General features: G+C 37.5%; 1 protein-coding gene across 3 annotated transcripts in view; it reads left to right on the top strand.

Annotated features, from left to right (window-relative positions):
• LOC136873760 (DENN domain-containing protein 1A) overlaps positions 1 to 19,894 on the top strand; it is a 257,596-nt gene extending 237,702 nt beyond the window's left edge. Inside the window, exons 13-15 of one of the 3 annotated variants that reach the window (XM_067146948.2) lie at positions 2,583 to 2,903; positions 15,149 to 15,380; positions 17,108 to 19,894. In XM_067146948.2, coding sequence (XP_067003049.1) covers positions 2,583 to 2,903; positions 15,149 to 15,380; positions 17,108 to 17,115 — 561 coding nt within the window. In that variant the 3' untranslated portion in view covers positions 17,116 to 19,894. Of the gene's footprint in view, positions 1 to 2,582; positions 2,904 to 15,148 lie in introns of all 3 variants that reach the window. The other 2 variants (XM_067146946.2, XM_067146947.2) reach the window with 2 other exon arrangements.
• The last annotated feature ends 4,875 nt before the right edge of the window (positions 19,895 to 24,769 follow it).

Below are 24,769 nucleotides of genomic sequence, written 5' to 3'. Positions count from 1 at the left end.
TTCTTACTTATGCATTGTTTTTCGAGTTATAATCGGCTGATGATGACCCACACTGGGGTCGAAACCGGTACCATGTCCATTTTTAATTAAATAAGAATGTAATCTCTACATCTCTTATTTACTTTTATTGAATAGGTTGAACTACCATATTTATTATTTCAATTTAACTGTCATAATTTTCAATACGGAACAATGAAATTTTTATCTTTAAATTGGAAAGGCTATGTCAAGTGGCAGGGAAACCTTTCTGAACAGTAGTATAGAATCTTAGAAAGGGAGAGAAAACTAAGTGAATAGTGTTTTGGGTAAATAAGATGAACTCCTAATAGATCCCAGAAAATCACTAGACAGGTGGAAGGAATGTTTTGAAACTCTTCTTAACCTAAAAGGAAATCTTTCTGGTGGTGTTATGAACAACCAAGCTCTTGGGGAGAAGGAACAGTTATGTTGGTGAAATTATGCTTGAGGAAGTGGAAAGGATAGTAAATAAACTCCATTGTCATAAAGTTGCAGAAACAGATGAAATTAGACCTTAAATTGTGAAATATATTGGACAGGAAGGAATAAGTGGCTTCATAGAGTAATAAGATTAGCATGGAATGTTAGTAAGGTAATTTCTGATTGGGCAAAAGCTGTAATTGCACCTATCTCTAAGCAAGGGAACAGGAAGGATAGCAACAACTATTGGGGTAACCGGTATATCATTGATCAATATACCAAGCAAGGTGTTAACTGCCATTTTGGTAGGGAGGCTACGATCAGTGGTTCAGAGTAAGTTGGATGAAAACTAATGTTGTTTCAGACCACAGAGGGGCTGTTAGGATCAGATTTTCAGTATGTGCCAAGTAATTGAAAAGTGCTACAAGAGGAATAGCCATTTGTTTGTTTTGTAGATCTGGGGAAGGTAGAGATGTCGAGAGTATCGAGGGAAAAGATGTTCACCATACTGGAAGACTACGGCATTAAAGGTAGATTATTAAAAGCAATCAAAGGCATTCATGCTGACAATTGGGCTGCAGTGAGAATTGATGGCAGAATGAGGTTTTAGTTCAAAGTATTCATAGGTGTTAGACATGGCTGTAATTTTTCACCTTTGCTGTTCGTAGTTTACATGGATCATAATGGTCTTAATGGCAGATTGTGCTGAAAGTTTGCAGTCTAATATCTTGGAACTTGAGAATAGGTGTAATGAGTATATGAAAATTAGCCTTTCCAAGATTAAATTGATGTCAGTAGGTAAGAAATCTAAGATAATTGAAGTCAGGTTGGGAATACAGAACTGGAACAGGTAGATGACTTCTAGTATTTAGGATGTGTATTCTCTGAGGATGGTTAGTTTTGTAAGTGAGATTGAGTCAAAGTGCAGCAAAGCTAATACAGCAAGTTCACAATTGCAATCAACCGTATTCTGTTCAAGGAAGTTAGCTCCCAGACAAAACTGTCTGTACACCAGTCTGTTTTCAGGCGACTTTTGCTTTATGAGAATGATATCTTATTAGTAAGTTTAAAGTAACAGACATGAAACAGACTATGACAGCAGGGTACTCAGAAAGAGCAGATAAAGGTTAAGTGAGGAATTAAATCGATTGATGTAGCTGTACACATAAACCAGCTTTGGTGGTGTGGTCATATAACGCAAATGAAGAAGGATAGGTTACATAGATGAATACTGGACTCAGTCATGGAAGGTAAGAGAAGTAGGAGGAGACCAAGATGATGATGGTTAGACTCGGTTTCTAATGATTTAAAAATAAGAAGTGTAGAACTAAATGAGGCCACAGAGCTAGTTACAAGTAGAGGATTGCGGTAGCATTTAGAAAATTCACTGAGGCTTGCAGCCTGCATGCTGGAAGGCGTAGGAGTCTCTAATGAAGAAGTATGTACGTACAGAGGGTCATATGAAGGTCTGCAATATCTACAAATTTTGTCAAAAGCACACTTTTTCACTAGGCAATAATATTTATCCCTGGAATGTCCTATTAATATTTGATAGATAAGTGAATCATTTTGAAGGTAGTCTATGTTGTTTTTATTTTAAAATGCTTTGTTGCTATCAAGTTGAATATTTGCATATCTCCTACAATATTTCTGTTCCAGTAGTAAATATTTTTATTTTACTTTTTCATACTATTTATCACACCAAGTATGCAATCTCTCTTTGAGTGCAAAAGAGAATACTTATGGTAGTATATGCTTATTTCATTTGGCACTCGGTGGGTAATGCCTAGTAGACTGCACGAATCATCAGGGCCTTCCTTCTTAGTTTTGAAATGGTGATCTTGAAGGAACTCTTGAGTAGGACTGCTTTTCTCATAACTTCGAAAAAGGTCTGACATTATTCTTTTCTTATCTTATGTCATCAAATGGTGCATGTATGTTGGTTTTAAAATTTATGAGCTTGAGTGAAGCTTGCCTTACAAGGGAAAGAATATGTGACCCTTGGCAACACTTGAGTTGTTGCCTGTCATAGTAACCACTGTTTTTCATGTTTGAAAATCAAGGAAAGCTTAGAAGAGGGCCATTATCTTGTCAGAATGAAGTAGCACTGTGTGTGTATTTGTGTGATGGCTTTGCTATTGCAGCTGAAGCCTGTTCGCAGTTTAGAGAGCTTCAAGCCTTCTGGTGCCAACAGTTCCAATTACTGGTGGTCTGCTCCAGGTGATTCTTCTCCCCCCGTCGCACCTGCTAGATCACGTGTTGGTATTACTCTTTCACCTCCTCCACTTCCTCTCAGTCCCATGCCCTCTCCTGAACATTTTCCTCAGTTCCCCACCTCTAATGGGTTCAACCTGTTTCTCAGTGGTGGTGGGAGTGATTCAGTTTTCGTAGTGGCTTCCCCCTCCTCAGTAGATCTGGTCAGACTGCCTCCTCCAGTAAAAACTGCAAGCTCAAGGAACAATAAGGTAAAACTCCAGCTTATTTGCATAGTCTGCATGTTCTGTTCTTCATTGATTTTATTGTGGAATAGGATTTTATAGTTGCATGTTTGTTACCTTTAGAACTATATTTCAGGGTGACAGAGTTTTTTAAAAATCTTGTTTACATTATCAGTATATAGATGCACAATAGTGGTGGGTTAATAGTTGATATCACCGTTGTACCTAGGAAAAACGCTATGTGATAATATTTCAGAAAGGTTCTGTCATCAGTATTGTGTGAAGTATATCGACAAAGCTCTGTTCTAAGTGATGCAAGCGGTGCGGGTCAGTATTTCTCCCTCAACATTGTCACATAACGGTATTTCAAGGTGCAATGACGATATATCAGGTAGTCTGCCAACCAAGCTTTACATTTCACTTGCAGATTTTCTCTCTCATGCATGGTAATAAAGATATGGCTATTTGTCATAACTGTAAACATAATCTGTGATCTTTATAATCAAAGATAATGGTTATGATTTTGAATATGGATGGGTGTCAGAACTTTCTTCTAATATAATCCTTATATCTGTTAAAATGCTCTGAGTTTTGTCTGTACTGGTGCTACTTAATTTCTCATAAATTGTTGTTTTTTTTTTCAACATAAATTTGATAATTGGTAATATATTGAACTATGGCAGATTTTTCAAGTGCTCATGAAGTAGAGCAGAGATTGTTGAGGATGGTATCAATTGGGACGGATCAGGAAAAATACAGTACAGGTATGACTGTCATTTTAAGCCTTGAGAGAGTTTGGCAGATAGAGAAGTTGACATGTTGACTGCTGTGAAGGGGTTAACTCCTCTTAGGATAGCCAGTACTTGCCTCCCATAGAGTTGTTAAGTCATATACATGACCGTGCTCGGATATTCTTTCTCTGAAAGAATGTGACCGTAGCCTGCAGTTTTTTGTCCTCAGTGGAATGGCTACTGAACTCTTTCTTGTAACTTTTAAGCCTAAACAACAAAGTCATTCAATCTTCTGCTAGCCCTTGAAAGTCATTGCCAGTGCTGTGAGGAATGGCATGTGGCAGTGTCTGAAATGTAGGAGATTATTTTACAGGTAGACCATTGTCTGTGGAAGAAATCAGTGATATGTTGTTTAATGGAGGTGATACCCTCATATAGTGAAAATTATTTTTTTTTTTTCTGAGAAGTGAAAATGCTGATAGGACTATCTGTATTCCTGCTATCTATCTGCTATATTTAGCAAAAATATAGATGTGGAGGAATGTACCAATATATACCTAACAAAACGACATATTATATGTAGACATTTTTTTGCCCTGTAATTGGTGTTTGTTTATTTATACTGAACTAACTAACTAGTACGCATAACAAGTGATTGTCACAGCTCCATGCCCTATCATGAGGTACTCCATTTTTTAATCCTTGAATGTGTGACACAATGTACTACTTACTCCTAGAAGTTGTCTGGTATGATGAAAACTTCAGAATTTTATGTTGAGTAGTTTTTCTTAGAAAAAAAAAAAAAAAGCTGGATGAATGTAAACATTAGTAGCCTGGCTTTTAAAAGGCTAACAGGTAGCTGGTAGTGAATGTATTGAACATTGTGGAAAAGTTTTCGCTATTAATTGTTTAAGTTATTATATGTCATGAATGCACACTTTCTTCTGTCTTTGTTACCTAGTTCTTCCAGGACTGTATATTACATCACTGATCAGTCAAGAAGAATCAGTACCTTCTCGTCTCATTGCAACTGTTACCAATAAAATAAAATCAATCACCACTGAACTGAATTTAGGGCAGTGTTAGATTCCCTATCTGTTGTTATCCTAGTCTTTTTCTTAAATAATTGCAAAGAATTTGAAAATATATTGAACATCTCCCTTGGTATATTATCCCAATTCCTAACTTCCCTTCCTGTAAACAAATATTTGCTCCAATTTGTCCTCTTGAATTCCAACTTTATCTTCATATTGTGATATTTCCTACTTTTAAAAACACCACTCAAACTTATTCGTCTACTAATGTCATTCCACGCCATCTCTCCACTGACAGCTCAGAACATATCCCTTAGAATTAATTATTTTAACCATAATGGTCAAATACAAGGTGTACAACTTTGCTTCCGCCGTTTTGCCCCCAACATTGGAGGCTTTAATAAAACATTACTTACACATGTATCATTCAGAGTAGTGTCCATCGCTGGCCAGGACTTTCTCCCATCTTTCAGGCAGTGTTTGAATCCCGTGTCAAAAAAATTGTTCATCTTTTGAAGCGATCCCCGAATCGATCCAATTTGTGACTTCTTCATGAGATCGGAAGTGTCGGTCAGCCAGGCCATGCGCCATTGATCGAAACAGGTGATAATCAGAGGGAGCAATGTCTAGAGAATACAGCGGGTGGGGTAGGACGTCCCATTTTAACATTCCCAGGTATGTTTTTACCTCTTTTGCAACGTGGGGTCGAGCGTTGTCATGTTGGAAAATCACTTTATCGTGCCTCTCGCTGTATTGCGGCTGTTTGTCTTTCAATGCTCTGCTCAAACACATTAATTGTGTTTGATAACGAGCACCTGTGATTGTTTCACCAAGGTTTGAACACCTCATAGTGCACGACGCCGAGCTAGTTCCACCAAATGCAGATCTTGGAGCCGTGGATATTCGGTTTTGCCGTCGACGTTGAAGATGGCCGAGATATCCCCATGATTTTTTGCGTTTAGGGTTATTGTAATGAACCCATTTTTCATCCCCATTCAACATCTCTTGGTTTCAACTCATACGGGACCCAAGTTCCTTCTTTCTGAATCATGCCCATGGTCTTGAGACGTTTCGAAATGGCTTGCTGTGTCACTCCCACTGATCGTGCCAATTCTTCTTGAGTTTGATGCGAGTCTTCACTCAGCAATGTCTCCAATTCTGCATCTTCGAAAACTTTCTCTCTTCCACCACTATGCCGGTCTTTGACGTTAAAATCACCGTTCTTGAAGCGTTGAAACCACTCACGACACATTCTTCCACTAATAGTGTCCTCACCATACGTACGTGAGAGCCTTCGATGAGACTCAGCCGCTGTTTTCTTCATTTTGAAACAAAACAGAAACACCTCCCGCAAATGCTGAGAATTTGGCGGCTCGTACACTGCCATGCTCAGTCGAGAACAACTTTATGATGCAGACACACATCGACTAAGTTTGAATGGGGTTATGTTGACAGAGGTCCAAGTTGACGTCTGCGACCTGTTTCGTTCGACTGCTACGCATCGTTGTCGCCATCCATCAGCAAACGGCGGAAGCAAAGTAATTAGGTCCATATTCACTTCAAATTAATCATACATTTAAATATATAACACACTTAATCCACCTTGTCAATATATTTCATTTTATTGTATTGACAAGGTGGATTAAGTTTGTTAAATATATAAATGTATGATTACATACCACAATTTGTCTCCTTTCTCCCAGGTCTTCCCAGCCCAAACTTTGCAACACTTTCTTTACTATTTTGTCAGAAATTACCCAGAACAAGTTGACCTGCTTTTCAATTTTTTCCAGTTCTCGAATCAAGTAATCCTGGTGGGGTCTCCTACACTGGAACCATATCTTAGTTGGGGCTTACCAGAGACTTATATGCCCTTTCCTTTACATCCTTTCTACATCCCCCTAAATAGCCTCATAACCATGTGCAGAGATCTGTACCCTTTATTTACAGTCCCATTTATGTGATTACCCCAATGAAGATCTTTCCTTATATTAAACACCTATGTAATTAACAGTGATCCCCAAAAGTAAACTTTCACCTCATCAGTGCAATAGTTAAAACTGAGAGGACTTCTCCTATTAGTGAAACTCGCAACCTGACTTTTAACCCCGTTTGTCATCATACTATTGCCTGCTGTTCATCTCACAACATTGTCGAGGTCTTTTTGCTGTTGCTCACAATCTTGTAACTTACTTCTTACTCTATACAGAATAACATCATCCACAAAAAGCCTTATCTCTGATTCCACTTCTTTACTCATATCAGTTATATATATATAAAATAAAGGTCCAGTAATACTGCCTTGAGGAATTCCCCTCTTAATGATTACAGGATCAGATAAAGTTTCAGCTGCACTAATTCTCAGAGTTCTATTTTCTAGAAGTATAGCCACCCACTCGGTCACTTTTCTGTTTTGTCCAATTGCACTCATTTTTGTCATTACTCTCCCAAATCTACCCTATCAAATGCTTTAGATAGGTCAATTGCCATACAGTCCATTTGACCTCCTTGAATCCAATCCAAGATATCTGCTATAACTTGCTGGAATGTGATGAGTTGAGCTTCAGTGGAATAATCTTTAATAAACCCGAACTGCCTTCTATAGAACCAGTTATTAATTTTGCAAACATGTCTAATATAATCAGAAAGAATGCTTTGCCAAAGCTTACATGCAACACATGTCAAACTGACTGGCCTGTTATTTTCAGCTTTGTATCTATCACAGGGGCTACTGTAGCAACTTTCCATTCATTTGGTGTTGCTCCTTCATGCAAACAGTAATCAAATAAGTAATTCAGATATTGTAGTACATCCCTCCCATTGTCTTTAGTATATCCCCAGAAATCTTTTCTATTCCAGCTTATTTTCTAGTTTTCAACTATCTTATTGTAAATGTCTTCATTATTGTAGGTAAATTTCAATTCTTCTTTAATACTAGTCACGTCCTATCTGGACATTATCCTTGTATCCGGAAATCCTTACATGTTGCTGACTGAATACTCCTGCCTTCTGAAGATCCTCGCATACACACTCCTCTTGTTCATGAGTGATTCCTGGAATGTCCTTCATGAAACCTGTTTCTGCCTTAAAGTACCTATACATACCCTTCCATTTTTCACTAAAATTTGTATGACTGCCGATTATGCTTGCCATTGTGTTATCCTTTGCTGACTTTTTTTCTAGATTCAATTTTCTAATAAGCTCCTTCAATTTCTCCTTACTCCCAGTACCATTTCTAACACTATTTCTTTCTGACTTGCACCTCCTCCTCAGTCTCTTTACTTCTCTGTTGTAATATAGCATGTCTTTACCATTCCTTACCACCTTTAAAGGTACATACCTGTTTTCACATTCCTCAACAATTGTTTTAAACCCATCCCACAGTCTGTTTACATTTTTATTTACCGTTTTCCGCCGATCATAATTACTTTTTTTAACTCACTCATGCCTGTCTTATCAGCCATGTGGTACTGCCTAATAGTCCAACTTTTACGACCTTCCTTTCTATTACATTTATTTTTAACTACGACGAAAACAGTTCCGTGATCACTAATACCATCTATTACTTTGGTTTCTCTACAGAGCTCATCTGGTTTTACCAGCACCACGTCCAGAATATTCTTCCCTCTAGTTGGTTCCATCACTTTCTGATTCAGCTGTCCTTCCCAGATTAACTTATTTGCCATTTGTTGGTCATGCTTCCTGTCATTCACATTACCTTCTCATTTGACATTTGGTAAATTGAGATCACCCACTACAGTCACAGCGTTTTTTTTCACATCGTTTCCCACATAACTGATTATCTTACCAAATAATTCTGAATCGGAGTCTTTACCACCCTTTCCAGGGCTGTACACTCCAAAATCATCAAGTTGCCTATTATCATTAGAGATGAGCCTTACACCTAGAATTTCATTTGTCATCTTTAACTTTTTCATAGCTTATAAATTCCTCTTTCACCAGAAGGAATACTCCCCCTCATACCATTCCTATCCTATCTCTGTGATAAATGAGAACATTTCTGCATCCATTATATCATTTCTTAGCCATGATTCAACTCCTATTACAATATCTGGTAAGTATATATCTATTAAATTATTTAATTCTCTTCCTTTCTTTACAATACTTCTACAGTTTACCACTAACATTTTTGTGTTATCCCTACTTGACTTTGATACCTATACCCTTATCACTGCTCCCTAGTCCATTCCGTTTCCCTAAATGTACCTCCCTATAGCCCTTCTGAACAAACTCCTAACTTGTACATAACAGTGCAGTTCAAGTGAAGGCCATCTAAGTGCAGATCCCTATCTCCTACCCACCGATTAGGATCTACAAATGTCACTCCCATTTTACCACATATCCACCCCATAGTCTCATTTAATCCCCAATCACTTTCCAGTAAGTATCCCTCCTATACATTATTCCACTGAAAACAATCTCTGCTTCCTTAAACTTCCCCATACTGCATTTACTAGATCCCACACATCCCCATCTATGTTGATACGTATACCTAATTGCCTTACGTTGTTGGTACCAGCGTGAAAGACTAGCACCTTATCCTTTCCCTTATTCTTCTACTTTCTTCAACATCTGCCTTAACCTAATTTCTGGATAACACTCTATCCTCATTCCCTCACCTCCACACACTTTCCCCACATGTCTAACAATGGAATCCCCTATGACCAGAGCCTTAACTGTACCCACCCTATTTGATCCCCTCCGCTCCTGGTCTCTCCTATCTTTTCTGATGGCTGTAGAAGCTACTTCCTCCTCCCTTTTCTCCCCCCCCATGACCCTGTTCCACCTTTTGTTTCTTATCCTCTACTCTACATTTCCCTTTCCTAACTTTTACTTTCCTCCTACTACCACACTCCTTAGCAGCAGTTCCCTGTTCCTCATCTTCTCTTTGTTGTTCTACTTGCAGTGACTCGTACCAGGTTCTCACAGACACCTGCCCTGAACTCTGCTCCTTAATAGAGCCCTTAGCCTCTAATATCCTTCCCCTTAAAACACTAGGCCACCTGTCTTCTACTATTCCTACTGTATCCCATCCTGTCCTCAGAGTGAATCCTAATTATCTCCCTCAAACTCTCCAACTTCTCCCTCATACTCCTTAATGTCTGGCCACACCCACAATTCCTACATTTGCATATCAATTGAGGCATATCAGGCAAAATACAGTACAGGTATGACTGGCATTTTAAGCCTCAAGAGAGAGTTTGGCAGAAACAGGAGAAGTTAACATATCGACTACCATAAGGATAGCCAGCACTTGCCTTCCATAGAGGAGTTAAGTCATTTACATGACCGTGCTTGGATGCTCCGACATCAAAACCCTCTGGTTATACAGGCTCTGAAAATGAAACTTGTGAAAACAGGCTATTAAATGCTCAAAGAACAGCAAACTTCATTAATTGTGCATTGCTGTCATTATTTAAATTATTGATGTGTGGAATGCTTGTGACTGAAACTCATGCACATCAGTCAGGTGTGTATTTTCATGTAAAAACTGTTTGCAGCAATGGGGCCATTCCTTTAGCTAGTAATCTTCAGGCAAAAAAACTTACTTTAACTAGTAACATTTACATTGCATCAGGTATTTGTGTGGACTTACCTTCAGTGCTTTTCTATCATTTGCAGAAACAATAAAGATGTGGTTTTTTTGTAATGCATACTTTTATACATTTGCTGAATGATTGTGTTTAGCAGGAGATGGCCAGTATGATTCCCCAGGATTTTTGGCAAACTGTATCACTTATACTATCATGAACCTGGATATGTCTAAAATATTAGACTTCATTGTCATTCATAGGGGTATGATGCAAGGGGACATGGAAAAACATGCTATAGCTGATATGTCAGAAACTAGTAATGAATTTTTTTCTCTCCAAGAGACACACAGGGGTAAGGACTATGGTGAAAAAGATATTGCCATCTATCTATCACGAGGTTGGCGTTTGGCATCTTGTGTGAAAACGATCCTGAACTACTTGTTGAACAATTTACTTAACTTCTAAATCATTCATGGGAAAATGGAAGGAAGTACACATCCTGTGCACACAGTAACCTGACTGGAGACCTTTAGTGGGTTAAGAAAAATTTGAAAGAAAATTCTGCTCTACAAGAGATAATTAATGATAAACGAGTCATAAAATAATTTTCTACATACTAGCAGTCTGGAATGTTTTCATAATGAGAGACTGAAATATCTTCCTAAAAGAGTACACTTCAGTTTTGTGGGAATGTACGTAAGATGTATGATTGGAGCTCTTGACCACAATACCCATGGAAAGAAGGAAGTAACATGTGCAACTGTGGCATTTTCAAAAACATCAGCAGAGGGGGTTTGTAAAAGACAACACAATAACAAGACTGGTGACAGGAAATAATTTGTAGTCAACGACATACCTCATGGCAAGTGTACCAACTATATCATTCCATGTGTAACAGGCAGAGAACATCATCCACAAAATCATGGGTCACTATCCAAGGTAAACTCAGTAAAGAGGAAGCTGAAGAAAGGTATATCTCATACTTTGGACAGGACATCTAGTGTGGCTGGCTGGTGGTTCTCTTATCACAATGTGTACTGTATGACTCCAACTTTTGATGGTATGTAACTCAAGAACTATTTGTCGTATTGATGTCAGATTTTCACCATTATATTTATTTATAGAATTACTGAATTGCATTTTCGACATGATTCATGAGTTGAGTGAGCCTTTAACATCAAAGTCTGAGTCACAAACATATGCCTGAATTGCTATACCTCTGCATATAAGATGATCAAGAGTGCAGCTCTGTAGAGGGTTCAAGATTATCTGCCTACTGTCTGACATGTATCAGCAGTTGGACACTTACAATAGGAGTATCAGATGATAGTTTCCAGCAAAGTTCTATCAATCACTTATTACTGATCTAGTTTCCAGCAAAGTTCTATCAATCACTTGCTACTGATCAGCATTTTGGGCAGTCGCCCAGGTGGCAAATTCCTTATCTGTTGTTTTCCTAGCCTTTCCCTAGTCTTTTCTTAAATGATTGCAACAAAATTGGAAATTTGTTGAACAGCTCCCTTCGTAAGTTATTCCAATCCCTAACTCCCCCCCCCCCCCAAATGAAGATCTTTCCTTATATTAACACCTAGGTACTTACAATAATCCCCAAAAGGAACTTTCACCCCATCAACACAGTAATTAAAACTGAGAGGATTTTTCCTATTTGTGAAACTCACAAAACCCTGTTTATCATCATACCATTGCCTACTGTCCATCTCACAACATTATCGAGATCATTTTGCAGTTGCTCACAATCTTGTAACTTATTTATTACTCTGTACAGAATAAAATCATCTGCAAAAAGCCTTATCACTGATTCCACTTCTTTACACATATCATTTATGTATATAAGAAAACATAAAGGTCCAATAATACTGCCTGGAGGAATCCCCCTCTTAAATATTACAGGGTCAGATAAAGCTTCACCTACTCTGAGTTCTATTTTCTAGAAATTTAGCCACCCATTCAGTCACTCTTTTTTTGTAGTCCAATTGCACTCATTTTTGCCAGTAGTTGCCCATGATCTACCCTATCAAATGCCCTAGATAGCTCAATCGTGATACAGTCCATTTGACCTCTTGAATCCAGGGTATCTGCTATATCTTGCTGGAATCCTACAAGTTGAGCTTCTGTAGAATAACCTTTCCTAAACCCAAACTGCCTTCTATCAAACCAGTTATTAATTTTGCAAACATGTCTAATATAATCAGAAAGAATGCTTTCCCAAAGCTTACATGCAATGCATGTCAAACTGACTGGCCTGTAATTTTCAGCTTTATGTCTATCACCCTTTCCTTTATACACAGGGGCTACTATAGCAACTCGTCCATTCATTTGGTATAGCTCGTTGGACATTGTTGATGTGTGAGAAGAGCATTGACGCCTACTGGTTGTGTTAATGAATTTTGAGGGAGCGGGCATGGTCGCAGTGGAGAATTGCGTAACATATTTGGTGACAAGCGTGTTGATATGCCCATACTTCTGGTTCGAGACAGCAACAACTGTTGCAGCATACACATGGCCATAGCAGACCATGCAGTGATCACAAGACCGGTTATAAGTTTTATGGTACGTTTAGGAGAATTCCACCTTTACAATACAAATTAAATTTATTCCTTTCAGGATAACATTAAATCATGGTACATGTTTTGTCCTCATTGGAAGACGTCTTCAGTCATCAAAGTTAAAAAAACAAAAAGAGAACAAGGATACATATTGGGAAACTGAAAGACACTGGATATTCTTGGTATCTGGTTCTGTCTCTTTGCTCTGATCAAAACTTATCACGTTAAGTATCGTCAAATTATTACGCATGCACCTTGAAAATTAAAAACTATAGATTCTAGCCAAAAAACACCATCATAAAAACATATAACTTCCATAACACATAGAAAGTAACTCATAAAATATAGGTTAGTATTTGTTAAAATCTTAAGGTGTTTTTTTTTTTTTTATTGTCTGAAAACAAGTCTTAATAAAATACGTTCCACACTTTTGCTGAAGGCTGTTCTGGAGTGGGAACTTCTCTTAAAAGTTTTGCAATTAAATGCCATACTTCGTTTCATAAAGATGTTAAAAAAGAAGTATCCTCGCCGGTCTCACATTAAACTGGTCAGCCTGTGTTCTTATCTTGAATAGAGTGAAGGCAAACTATTAATTCCAAGGAATTCAAGAATTATGTAGGAAATTGAAGTAGCTAGCTTTCATCTTCATTATTAATCTGTTGATGCTAGTGTATGGTTTTGAACTACCAGGTATAAATCCAATGACTTTCAAATTAATTAAGAATGGAAACTTTAGAGAAAATTATGACATCTTTCGAAGAAGTGAACAAAATTTCAATCATGATATCATCATGTGCTAAAATTCTGGCTAGTAGTTCAATAACATTTGATCCATCGCCATCTACAGAGGGGTAGTCACCGTTACTGATTTCTTTAAAAAAATCAGCAAATTCCATTTCTTGTTGTTGCGGAAATGGTGCATCTTGAAGAAGGGTCAAAGAGGAGAGTATTTAATATAATATTATAAATAAATATTTGGTGATAAGCATCCAGCAGAAGAGACAAAACTTTCATGAAATCTCACCCAAGAACAATAATTTTCCCATCACAAGGAATGTCATTACCTGTGATGTATTTTGAAAGATGATTCACACACATTAATGAAGGTCTATTTGCCATTGAGACTTTATCCCATATTGAGCTGTACTAATCAAATATTGTCAGCTACTTTGGGATTTAATTTTATTCCAGACACCAAACTCTCATTTAAATTTAGAGGGATTTGGAATGTAATGTGCACTGTTCAATCGCTGGGCAGCCAAAGAGCGTCTATTCCTGAAGCACATTTGTATTGTGTATCCTAAATGTTTTGCTAGTGCCCCCCGGGATCATCGATAAAAAATGCATTCTTGACATTTATGTTGTTTTGTTGGAGCACGTCAATGTTTTCATTAATAATTGAAAATTGTTCCTGGTTTGTTACAAGTACCATGTCCACCTAATCAAAATTGAAAATCAGCACATTAATATGACACAGAGGATCGACTCATTTCGTTAACTACTGGAATCGAAGAAGTCCACAGCTTCAGTCTTAAAATTACAACATGAGAAATTTTCTCCAAAATCAAACTAACAAATAAAGGGAAAGGAGATATGGTAGAGGAAACATTTAAATTTATCCAAATATAGGAAGAACTACAGTAGAGACAGGAAAATTGCATTGAATAGCTTCTTAATACCAATATAAATGGTCCGTTATTGGACATTCTTCTCGGCCAAGCGACTCGCTACAACACAGTCTGGAAGAAGCTGAAGTACAGCTGACCAGGAAGACGTCTGACTCCACATGCATGCTTACCCTCTTCCACCTCTTCTTTCGTGCCACATGACTCAGCACTCTCACGGTTCAGGTGGCCTTGAAGTACTGGCGAGCGCTTTAGCCAATCAGAATGCTACATTTTTCTTTAATAATTTAAAAATATACGGCAAGAAGAGCTTTCATCAGAATGCTTTACAATGTTGATTGATTCAGCCGTTCTCTCAAACTTGCTGTAACAAAAATTAGCCTAGTGTTTTAAATATAATTAAAGATTAAACTGGAGGGAAAAAAAAGAAAATACGTATAGATGTGTGTATGTGGGTGGGTGGCTGGCTGGCTGGCTTAGTATAAGAAAGCCTAGAACCCAAACTTGGTCACTTAATGAAAACTTGAGAAAGAGGAATGAAAGTGAACCTAGCTAAATTTTATTTCCTAAAATGGTCTCTGTATTTGAGTATGTGAAACATGTTTTTAATGCATTAAAATTTACATACTGGTTATAACTGAAACAGTAGTTATAAATTTCTTAGTTTCTTGTTGTTGCTTGTTGATTTTATATGATGCATCTCTAACCATTGGAGAAAGTTATATTCACATGTCATAAATTATTAATTTTTTTTTTCCAGCAAAACGAGTCAGAGACTGATCTTATTCGGTTGGATTCGACTCCAAGTGATGAGGATTTTGATCCTCTGTTAACCAAAGATAGGCCAACTGTTACTCCAAACTCAAGTCACACCTCATCACCATCGTCGTCTACAAACTTGAATATGGAGGGTTTAACAAACCCTCTCTACCCTTACTTTATTCCCACTGTTGGGCAGAAATCCTCAGTTCACAGTAGTTCAGCTTCACCAGGTAATAAGAGTTTCCTATATTCACAAGTGCGAGAACCTAGTGTGGTGACTTCACGGAACAGGTCTGCGACTACAAACTTTATAGGCAGCACACAGTCAGGTAAAGTAGGTTATTCTGGCGACATTCATGTACCTTCTTCAAGTTCTTCTACTCCTTGTAGCAATCAAGATATGGACCTTCTCAAAGAGTATGGTATAGATTTTAATAAGTTATCTACTCAAAATGGTGGGCCAAGTTCAATGCGCTCAACTGCTCAACAATCTCCAGTTGATCCTTTTGAAGATTTAGTAACGGACGCAAGCTCACGTTCTTCACAAATGAAATGGACAAAATTTGACTAACAATAATTAAAATATTCACTTCTGCTTGAGAACAATGTAACCATGATGTGTTTCAATTTATATTGCCGTGTGTATTCTTGAATCACACTCAAGTTGTATGCTCTCTTTGCACAAGTGAGTTAATGTATAGGTATTATATACATGTTCGAAACCAAAATATTTAGTTATAATAATTTATTGTGAAGAAAGGTCCTATAAAAATGAGATCTTGTGGAAGAAAGAATGATGTAATCACACCAAAAGCCTGAATATCACCATAGTGCCATGTATACATTCATATCTGCTTATAAGCATGCCAGTCTTATTTAGAAGGCTCTAAAGATGCACTAAATAGTGCAAAATGTTATCATGTTGTTGTAGATTTTTTTTTGTACAGAAACTGTATGCTGGTAGTACAGTATCTAAATTACTTTTCAACATATTTTAATTGATGTTTTAATAGATATTTGATTGTGGTGTTTTGTTAGTAGTGGATCATTTATTGCCAAAATCAACAAATATCATACTGGTTAGGCAACTTCAATTATTGGCACTTGCATGAGAATATCAAGAAAAGGATCATGGTAGAAAGAATGTTTTGGGGGAAAAGTTACAAATATTTTATTTATTTAGTATTGTAATTGTTAATTTTGTTGTTTTGTGAATATTGTATATATGTATCATAGAGATGTGATATAAGCAATAATTATTTCATAAATAGCAGCTGGTTTGGCCTACACTGAGACTGATTTATCACTTTCATGCTTTGTGTAAAAATTTCTCATCACTGCTTTGTCATTATAATTTTAGACTAATGTTTATGCTGTTTGTAGTGACTTATAACTTATACATATGTGAGCTGTGCTCTTCACAGTATGTTTCTGCTGGGCAGAATGGAATCAACTGCTGTGTTAATTCCTATAAATTAGGAATAAATGATGCTTCCTTTTTACTTCTTGCTAAATTCCATTCATATTGTCGTGTTTTACAAAGATTATCAAATCCAGTCTGATAAATGTGGAAGAGAAAATCTGTAACAAAGAATTTGATTTCTCTCTAAAAAGTCTTCAAGATAAGTTCATTTTCAATTAGTCCTAGTGTGAGGAGAAATGTAATACCTGCTCATTGTTGTGTTTATGAAACATATCAACGATCCCCAGGTTTCATCCTTTTTTATCTGGGAGAGTGATTATACATCCAGTCTATATTTGAGAAATTATACACCACAGTCATTCTTGATCTCTTCAAAAGACTACCAGGATATTGTACATTAAACAATTTAGTGTGCTTCAGTATGTCATATTTTATCTCAGATGAGATCACCAGTGGCTTAGATAATTGTGTAGGCTAATTATTCCTTGTAAATGTTTCAAATCGTGCTTATTAGATAGAGTTTTTCTGTTTAAGGGGCGTGACATCCAAGTCTTCAACTCCATTACTGAAGAAGAAAATGTTCATACCCTTTGGAGGAGGGGAGTATTGGATGAAAAGAAAGGTGCTGTGAAAGACAGGAAAATTATTGATCCATTGGATCTCTCAATACTAATACTGTCGTCTGGAATGAACAGGAATTTATGAAGAAAGATTGAACAGAAGAAGGAGAATCCGGCCCAAGTAAGTGGAAGCAGTGATAGCCAGGACACTATTTCCAGGATGTGGGGTAAGAAAAAATGAAATAAAAGGCCACCTCAGTATCTTTGAAAAAGATACTACCGATCGTGCAAGACAACTTGACACACAGTTCAAAGCAGCGAGGTGGAAGGGTGAGTGACAGAGATAAGCTGTGTGCATGCATCATCGTACATGTTGTGCAGAAGCATGGTACATATATCAGTCGCTCCTGAGTGAGCGTACATGAATATCTTCATGCAGGAAAATCAACATTGTTATTCATAGTGGAGAAAGGGATATTATAATGAAGTTGCAAGAAAGGAAAGGCCAGAAAATGATATCCGGAGCCTTTAAGTAAGGCATACCGAAGTTCAGATGAAATAATTGTTGTATTCTTGATCAGGGATTTGAATAAATTATCAGGCAGATTGAAGCTATTTTATTTCAACCTACAACAACTGAGAACAAAACGTTTCTACATTACTTGGACTTTTGACAATGCATGCTGTTATTTCTTTGGAGCAGAAAGCAAGAAAATTTTTTGGTCAGAACTGTGTGTCGATGTAGGGTATACGTATTTTTTATTCAACAAATCATTGATTGTGAGTACAAAATCTAGTGATGCTTGTGTTAGTCCATATCATATTGTATTATTTGGGGATTGGATATCTTGCAGTTTTACTTTGCCCTTCAGTTTCTCAATTATTTTTTTACTTAGTACAGTTATTCTTAATTGTTGTTTCCTTCTTCATTCCAGTGTTCTTGGTATACAGGGTGTATCAAAACTCAGAGGCAACATTTCAGGATTGAATTCCTCGTATAGGGAGAAGCAAACAAGGGATCTGAAAATGCATAATTACAGAGTTGTCTGCATTTGCAGTTTCAGAGCATATACAAACGTGTTCTGACTGCCAGAATAAAATGAAAAACATCAGTTACAATTATTACAAAAGTAATCTCATTGTGAATAAATTTGATGTGGGTCTGACCTACTTGTAGACCCCTCCCGCATGATATCCTATTCTCTCCAGTTCTTGGTACTTGTTGTGACCCTGTATTCTTCTGGATAGGCTTACTGGACAGAACCACACAGATTTGTTGTGTACTACATTGCCTGATTACTTGCATCCTGTCAACAATTGTACTTAATGTAAGTTGGTGTTCCCTCTTATTTCAGTTCATCTGCAAACACCTTAATACGTATTATCCTGGACACTGAACAGATAGAGATGGACCAATTACTAGGCCATCACACTTCCCTGACTTAAAGAAGAGAGTATGAAATAAACATGACACATTATGCAAAATAATATTCTGAAAAGATAAATAAAGTTTAATTTATAGGTCATTTAAAAAATGGATTTAAATAGAAGAGAAACAAAAGAACAACTAGAAGAATGATGAAATCAGACATGTACAGAAAACAGAGATAATATTCAATAGTATGTATTTTATAGGAAAGTATCACATGCCAATTCAAAGTTGATTTGTTTCATGAAGAAGATGTCCAAATTATATGTATTTAATTTATTATAAAATTACAGAGTTTGATGCACCCTGTATATCCATGGACTTACTCATGTCAGAAACATCATACGTATAAATTACATTAGAGTAGTAATATGTAAGATAAAAATTAAATGGAATTTGCCCAGTAAAGTGAAACATCCAATGCCTGAGATGTAGTGAAAATTAATTCCTCAGTAGATCAGGATGAAGGACAAAGAAAACAGTTGCACATATGCTCAGTGGTCTGTAACTCTCTGCAGTCACACATGGTGGTGGATGTAGAGAAACCTTATTTTTGCGCAGTGGTCTTCAATCTTTCTACTTCAGTTCTCAGATGGTTGAGTGATTTCCAAACTGACTACTTCTCTTCATATCTTGGGGGTAGCTTTCCGGATAGCTCAGACCAGTTTGGTATGTTGGACAACCTGGACCTCTGTGATTGAATCCTGGTAAACATTTTCAGTAAACTCTTCCTCAGCTTAAGCCAGGGATGGCGAACCTATGCCACGCATGTCACTAGATGACATGCGAACACGATTTTGGTGGCACACCACATGCACGCATTATCATTTTTATATATGTCTTGTATTATAGAGTATACACATCTCATGCATCGTACAGTCATAGTGTTTCAGGTTTAAGAAATAAATACCAAAAATCTAAATTCTAGTTCCATTCGGAAGTGCATTATGGCAGCACTGATAGGTCCGGAAGTCAAGTGAGATAAATGTCAAATGCGGCCGGAGAGCCGTTCGCTCGCCCACATCAGTCAATTAGTGAACTTTAGCTTTTCCATGGTTGCCAGCAGCACATAATTATTTTTAGTGTGTAACTGTTTACTGTTTTGAATTTTTCAAGACAAATAGTTGCCAAGAGATTATCCCAATTTCGAGATTTGGAGGAAATTTTGCACTTTATTTCAAAACCTCATATTGCACAAATGAGTGATATTAAGTTTTTTTTGTGTGTGTGTGTTGTTAGAAATTGACAGTTTACAAGTGGAGTTGACTGAATTTCAAGAAAGCAGTATATGGGTGAACAAATTCGTATATTGGTGAAAATCGAATTTGCTGTTGATGGTGAATACTCTCTCCAGAAGCCGGGGAACTTAATACTTGTACAGTAGAACAGCCTCCTACAAAAGTTTTCGGCCATGAAGAAACTTGCTGTTCGCCTCTGTGGTGTAATGGTTAGTGTGATTAGCTGCCACCCCCGGAGGCCCGGGTTCGATTCCAGGCTCTGCCACGAAATTTGAAAAGTGGTACGAGGGCTGGAACGGGGTCGACTCAGCCTCGGGAGGTTAACTGAGTAGAGGTGGGTTCGATTCCCACCTCAGCCATCCTGGAATTGGTTTTCCGTGGTTTCCCACTTCTCCTCCAGGCAAATGCCGGGATGGTCCCTAAGTTAAGGGCACGGCCGCTCCCTTCCTTCATCCTTCTCTATCCCTTCGAATCTTCCCATCCCCTGCAAGGCCCCTGTTCAGCATAGCAGGTGAGACCGCCTGGGTGAGATACTGGTCATCCTCCCCAGTTGTATCCCCGACCCAGAGTCTGAAGCTCCAGGACACTGCCCTTGAGGCAGTAGAGGTGGGATCCCTCGCTGAGTCCGAGGGAAAAACTGACCCTGGAGGGTAAACAGATTAAGTAGAAGAAGAAGAAGATATGTAATAACGTATAATGATGCATAATTTGGAATGAAGGATAGAAGTCGGGGATGGGGGGATGGGGGTTTGTAGCCATTCCAAAGAAAATAAAAACTGGCACAGTAGACAGTTGAGAATAATAAACCATATTTAAAATGGCACACTAGTTGGAAAAGGTTCGCCATCCCTGGCTTAAGCCTTTCCTTAGCAACTTGATGACCATGGAGAGGATGAGACTCTAGATGAGCAACCTCGTATCTCTCCATATTTGCAGCTATTTCCCTTCAGATGTCATGAGGGGCAATGCCTGGTAAGAGATTAAATTTAACAACAGGTGTAGGTTTTAAGCCCCCTGTAATCAACCTACATGTCTCATTAAGGCCTTGTCCACTTCCTTTACAGGGGCACACTTATACCATACTGGGCTAGCATACTCTGCTGTAGAATAACCTAAAGCAAGTGCTGTGGTCTTCACAGTAAGTGGGTGTGCTCCCCAGGTATAACCTGTTATCTGTCTAAAAATGCTCCTTGCACTTACTTTAAGCTTTGTGTTCAGGCAGTGTTGCTTGTAGGTGAGAGTATGATCCAGTGTGACTCCTAAATATTTTGGATTCACACCTCTAGTTTCCTAGAAGCTTGCTTGTGCTTTAGATGGAAAGCAGTGAGTTGCGTCTTTGCTGTATTTGGTCCTAACTGATTGTTGAAGTAGTACATACAAAGTTCTTCTAGTGCCACAATTAAATGATGTTCAATGGCATCAGACATTCTACATTGCACAGCCAGTGCCATATCATCAGCATATAAAAAAATTCTGATTTGTTCTGGAAGTGGTTGGTCATTGATGTAAATATTGAACAAGTTGGGCACTTAGACACTGCCCTGTGGTAAGCCATTCTTTTGCAATCTCCAACAGCTCCGTTGTTCTTGAAAATTTGGAAGCTATTTGCCATTGATATTTGTGAGCTTGTAGTTTGTTGTAAGGCTGTAAAGCTTCTGCAGAAGGGCTAGATGATTGACGGTGTAATAAGCTACCATGAGGTCTCTAAAGGCTCCTCTGGTGTTAATGATTGTTCTTTTAAGAAAGAAAATAGGATTATCAGCCCCAATGAACATATAAGACAGGCTGGTTTGAGTCCTGCCATTGGTCATCCTTTATATGTTCTATGGTTATTTATTTCTGCTCGTAACATATGCAGAGGTGACTTCCTCTGATATCATGGCTACATTCTACTGAGTTGTTGCCTTTGTTAGCCGCTTGTATACACATCACAACCTGTAAGATGCTGTAGGACTATTAGTTAATAATATTGAGAATCAGGATTCACACACAGAAAGTATGTGGGCCTGTTTATCTTGGTGCACAAGTTCTTAAAACCAAATCAGCATTAGTTTGGAAGTTATAAAGCTGGAGATTTGACCTTTATGACAAAATCCAAATTATCAATTGGTGTAATACAGTATAATTTATCCCATATGTAGTAAGAAGAGGCAACTTTGAATTCTTGATGATTGAGGGCAAATTAAATGGTAAGAGACCCAGAGGCCAAATTCCTAAAAGCTGATCAGCACAGAATGGCCTAACGGCTGGCTGCTCTTTTCAAACTGCAGTCCAGCAAAAGGTCACAGGAACTGGAGAAGGATTGTGTCACAGGCAGAGCCGCCTTAACCTGACAAGTGATACAGAATGAGGAGGAGGAATTTGTTCCATTATAAAATTCTTCTGTGGTAAGATTTCTCTTCCATATTTATCATTTACTTTGTAAATGATTACCTAATCTTAAACAATTTCTCTATTTGTCATAAGCATTGTGAAGATCTCTTGAATAACTCTCAAGCCTGGTATTTATTCTTATATTGTGAAAATATATATTTTTTAAACTATTTTTGAAACTTTGAAAGACAGTTTTTGCCTGCTAACTTTCTTCCTAATTACATAGTGGTAATTGAATTGATTATTATTTTTCTATGAATTATTACTGTACTAACAATAATATCATATTTGTTGGATAAATAATTAATTATTTAATTAATTAAAAATTAATAATTTAATAATTAATTAATTTTTGGTTCTTGACTTAGTGGAAACTCTTAAGAATTTACTATCATAAACAACTAAGCTCTTCACTGTCATCGTCTTCATAATGTATTCAGTAGCAGTACCTTCAGTCTGAATTTGTGCATCATGAATATGCCTATAATAAGACAGTGCTCAGTAACAGATAAGTTATAATTTATGTATATTACTTAAATCCATTGAGAACTGCTGTTCTTGTTTAACAAGCAAGTACAGTAGAACTTTGTAATCGAGCTAATCGGCACTGTGGTCAGTTCGGATTAAATTTGAAACAATTAAGTTTATTGAAGTGGTCAACCTATTCAATACAATATATTCATGAGAATGTTTATAACTTAAGCATGACATACAAATTGGGACATGTTTCACCCTTGTTGTGGGCATCATATCTCTCAGCCTCAAAATCACTTGTTGCCAATTTTGATTTTGAGATTGAGGAATTTGTTTTGTTGAGCCTGGTTGGCTTTTGGATTGCATGTAATAAACTTCATGGTTGGTCCGTGTTGGAAATTGTATATAAATTTGAAACAATTAAGTTTATTGAAGTGGTCAACCTATTCAATACAATATATTCGTGAAAATGTTTATAACTTAAGCATGACACTTAAGTCGGGACAAGTTTCACCAGATACCTGATTCCTCAACCTCAAATTCAAAATTGGCAACAATTGATTTTGAGGCTGAGAGATACAATGCCCACAACAAGGGCAAAACTTGTCCCACTTTAAGTGTCATGCTTAAGTTATAAACATTCTCATGAATGTATTGTATTGAATAGTTTGACCACTTCAATAAACTTAATTGTTCAAATTTATATACCATTTTGAATACTATGCAGTTTATTACATGCAGTTTGGATTATCCAAAAGAAACAGGAAATTCTATATATACAGTACAGCAGGTCATTCCAACTCAGTGTTTGAGAGCTAGGGAGGCCTAACCTGATGCCACCCCATGTTTTGAGTGATTTTAGTGTTTCTTTGCAACCCAAAAATGTGTTGTTTGGTGCTCTGTGGGACAGAAATTTGTCCTTTTAAGATGGAACTTTCATTGTTTGGAAAACAATTACAGGAGAAAAATATTGAAATCCGATCTGATTTGTCTGGTTGTAATTCTGATAGTTATTGTGAAGCCCTTAAACGATTCAACTATGGTGAAATAGTGAAAAAGAAATGTTGCCTGAATTGAACTTTTTTATGAAGCCCTTCTCCGTAAATTTTGAGAAGGCTTCGGTCAAATTTCAAAAGTAATGGTAGTAGTGATTATTGTTTTAAGAGGAAGTACAACTGGGCAATCATCCTCTATTAATACCAATCGGAGTGGGGAAAAAGAAGTTATTGGCCAAAGAAAGAAAGGCTAGGAAGGGTGTGAAAATGAGACTGCCTCGGCCCCGAATGCTCCTAATACCGTTGGAGTTGGAAAAGAAAAAGAGTTGATCAAAGGAGGTCAGGTAGGTTAGATGAAAGTGAGGAGCAATGCCAGGACTCATCTAAGGGTCCCATGGTCGCCAACACATTCCCAGGTTAAGAACCCTTGGGGCCCCTTTTAGATAGGCAGCAATACCGTGGATGTTATTCTACCACCCCTCCAAACACGGGAGGTTCAAATTTTAAAAAATCTGATAGGGTTTCACTGTAATACAAGTTTGAAAGATTCAGTAGGAACATTATTTCAATATTCCAAGCAGCCTACTTATATTTTAATAGAACTTGGAACAAAAGAGTTTTGGCATTTCCTCACATTCACATGCAAATTAGTTACTATTTTGGGCTCTACAAATGTTTTGAACACACATTCTCAGTCATAAGCGTGAATAAGGGTAAAACTAGGGGATGTTTGTCCGATGTGTTGGAACAGGGTCTCGCATTCATTCTGCACAAACAATTTTCCCTGACATCACTAAGTAGGCGAAAACAGAAAAATGTCAGATGTTGTCCTAAATGCAGAAAAAAAAGGACAGTTTTGTTTTACTGTATTATTTCTTAAAAACTGATTTTTATAATTCTTGAATTCTTTCTGTCTTATAAAATGTGTCATCCATACATTCCCCACCACCTCTTTCCAACTTGCTCTCATGCGAACGCTCTCTCTCTCAGCCCTGAGAGCCTGAGGCTGCTCACTTGAAATGGCCTGCGGTACAGTGTATAGTTACAGCTATGATATTGGCAGCCACAAGGCAACTTAGCATAGTCATGAGACAGAGGAACGAGAGAAGGCTCTATGAGTGGAAGTT

Source organism: Anabrus simplex, chromosome 5 (assembly GCF_040414725.1).
Source record: "Anabrus simplex isolate iqAnaSimp1 chromosome 5, ASM4041472v1, whole genome shotgun sequence".
NCBI classification, from domain to species: Eukaryota; Metazoa; Arthropoda; class Insecta; order Orthoptera; family Tettigoniidae; genus Anabrus; species Anabrus simplex.
The sequence above is the reverse complement of the archived record's forward strand: the minus strand, read 5'-3'. Positions and strand labels throughout refer to the sequence as shown.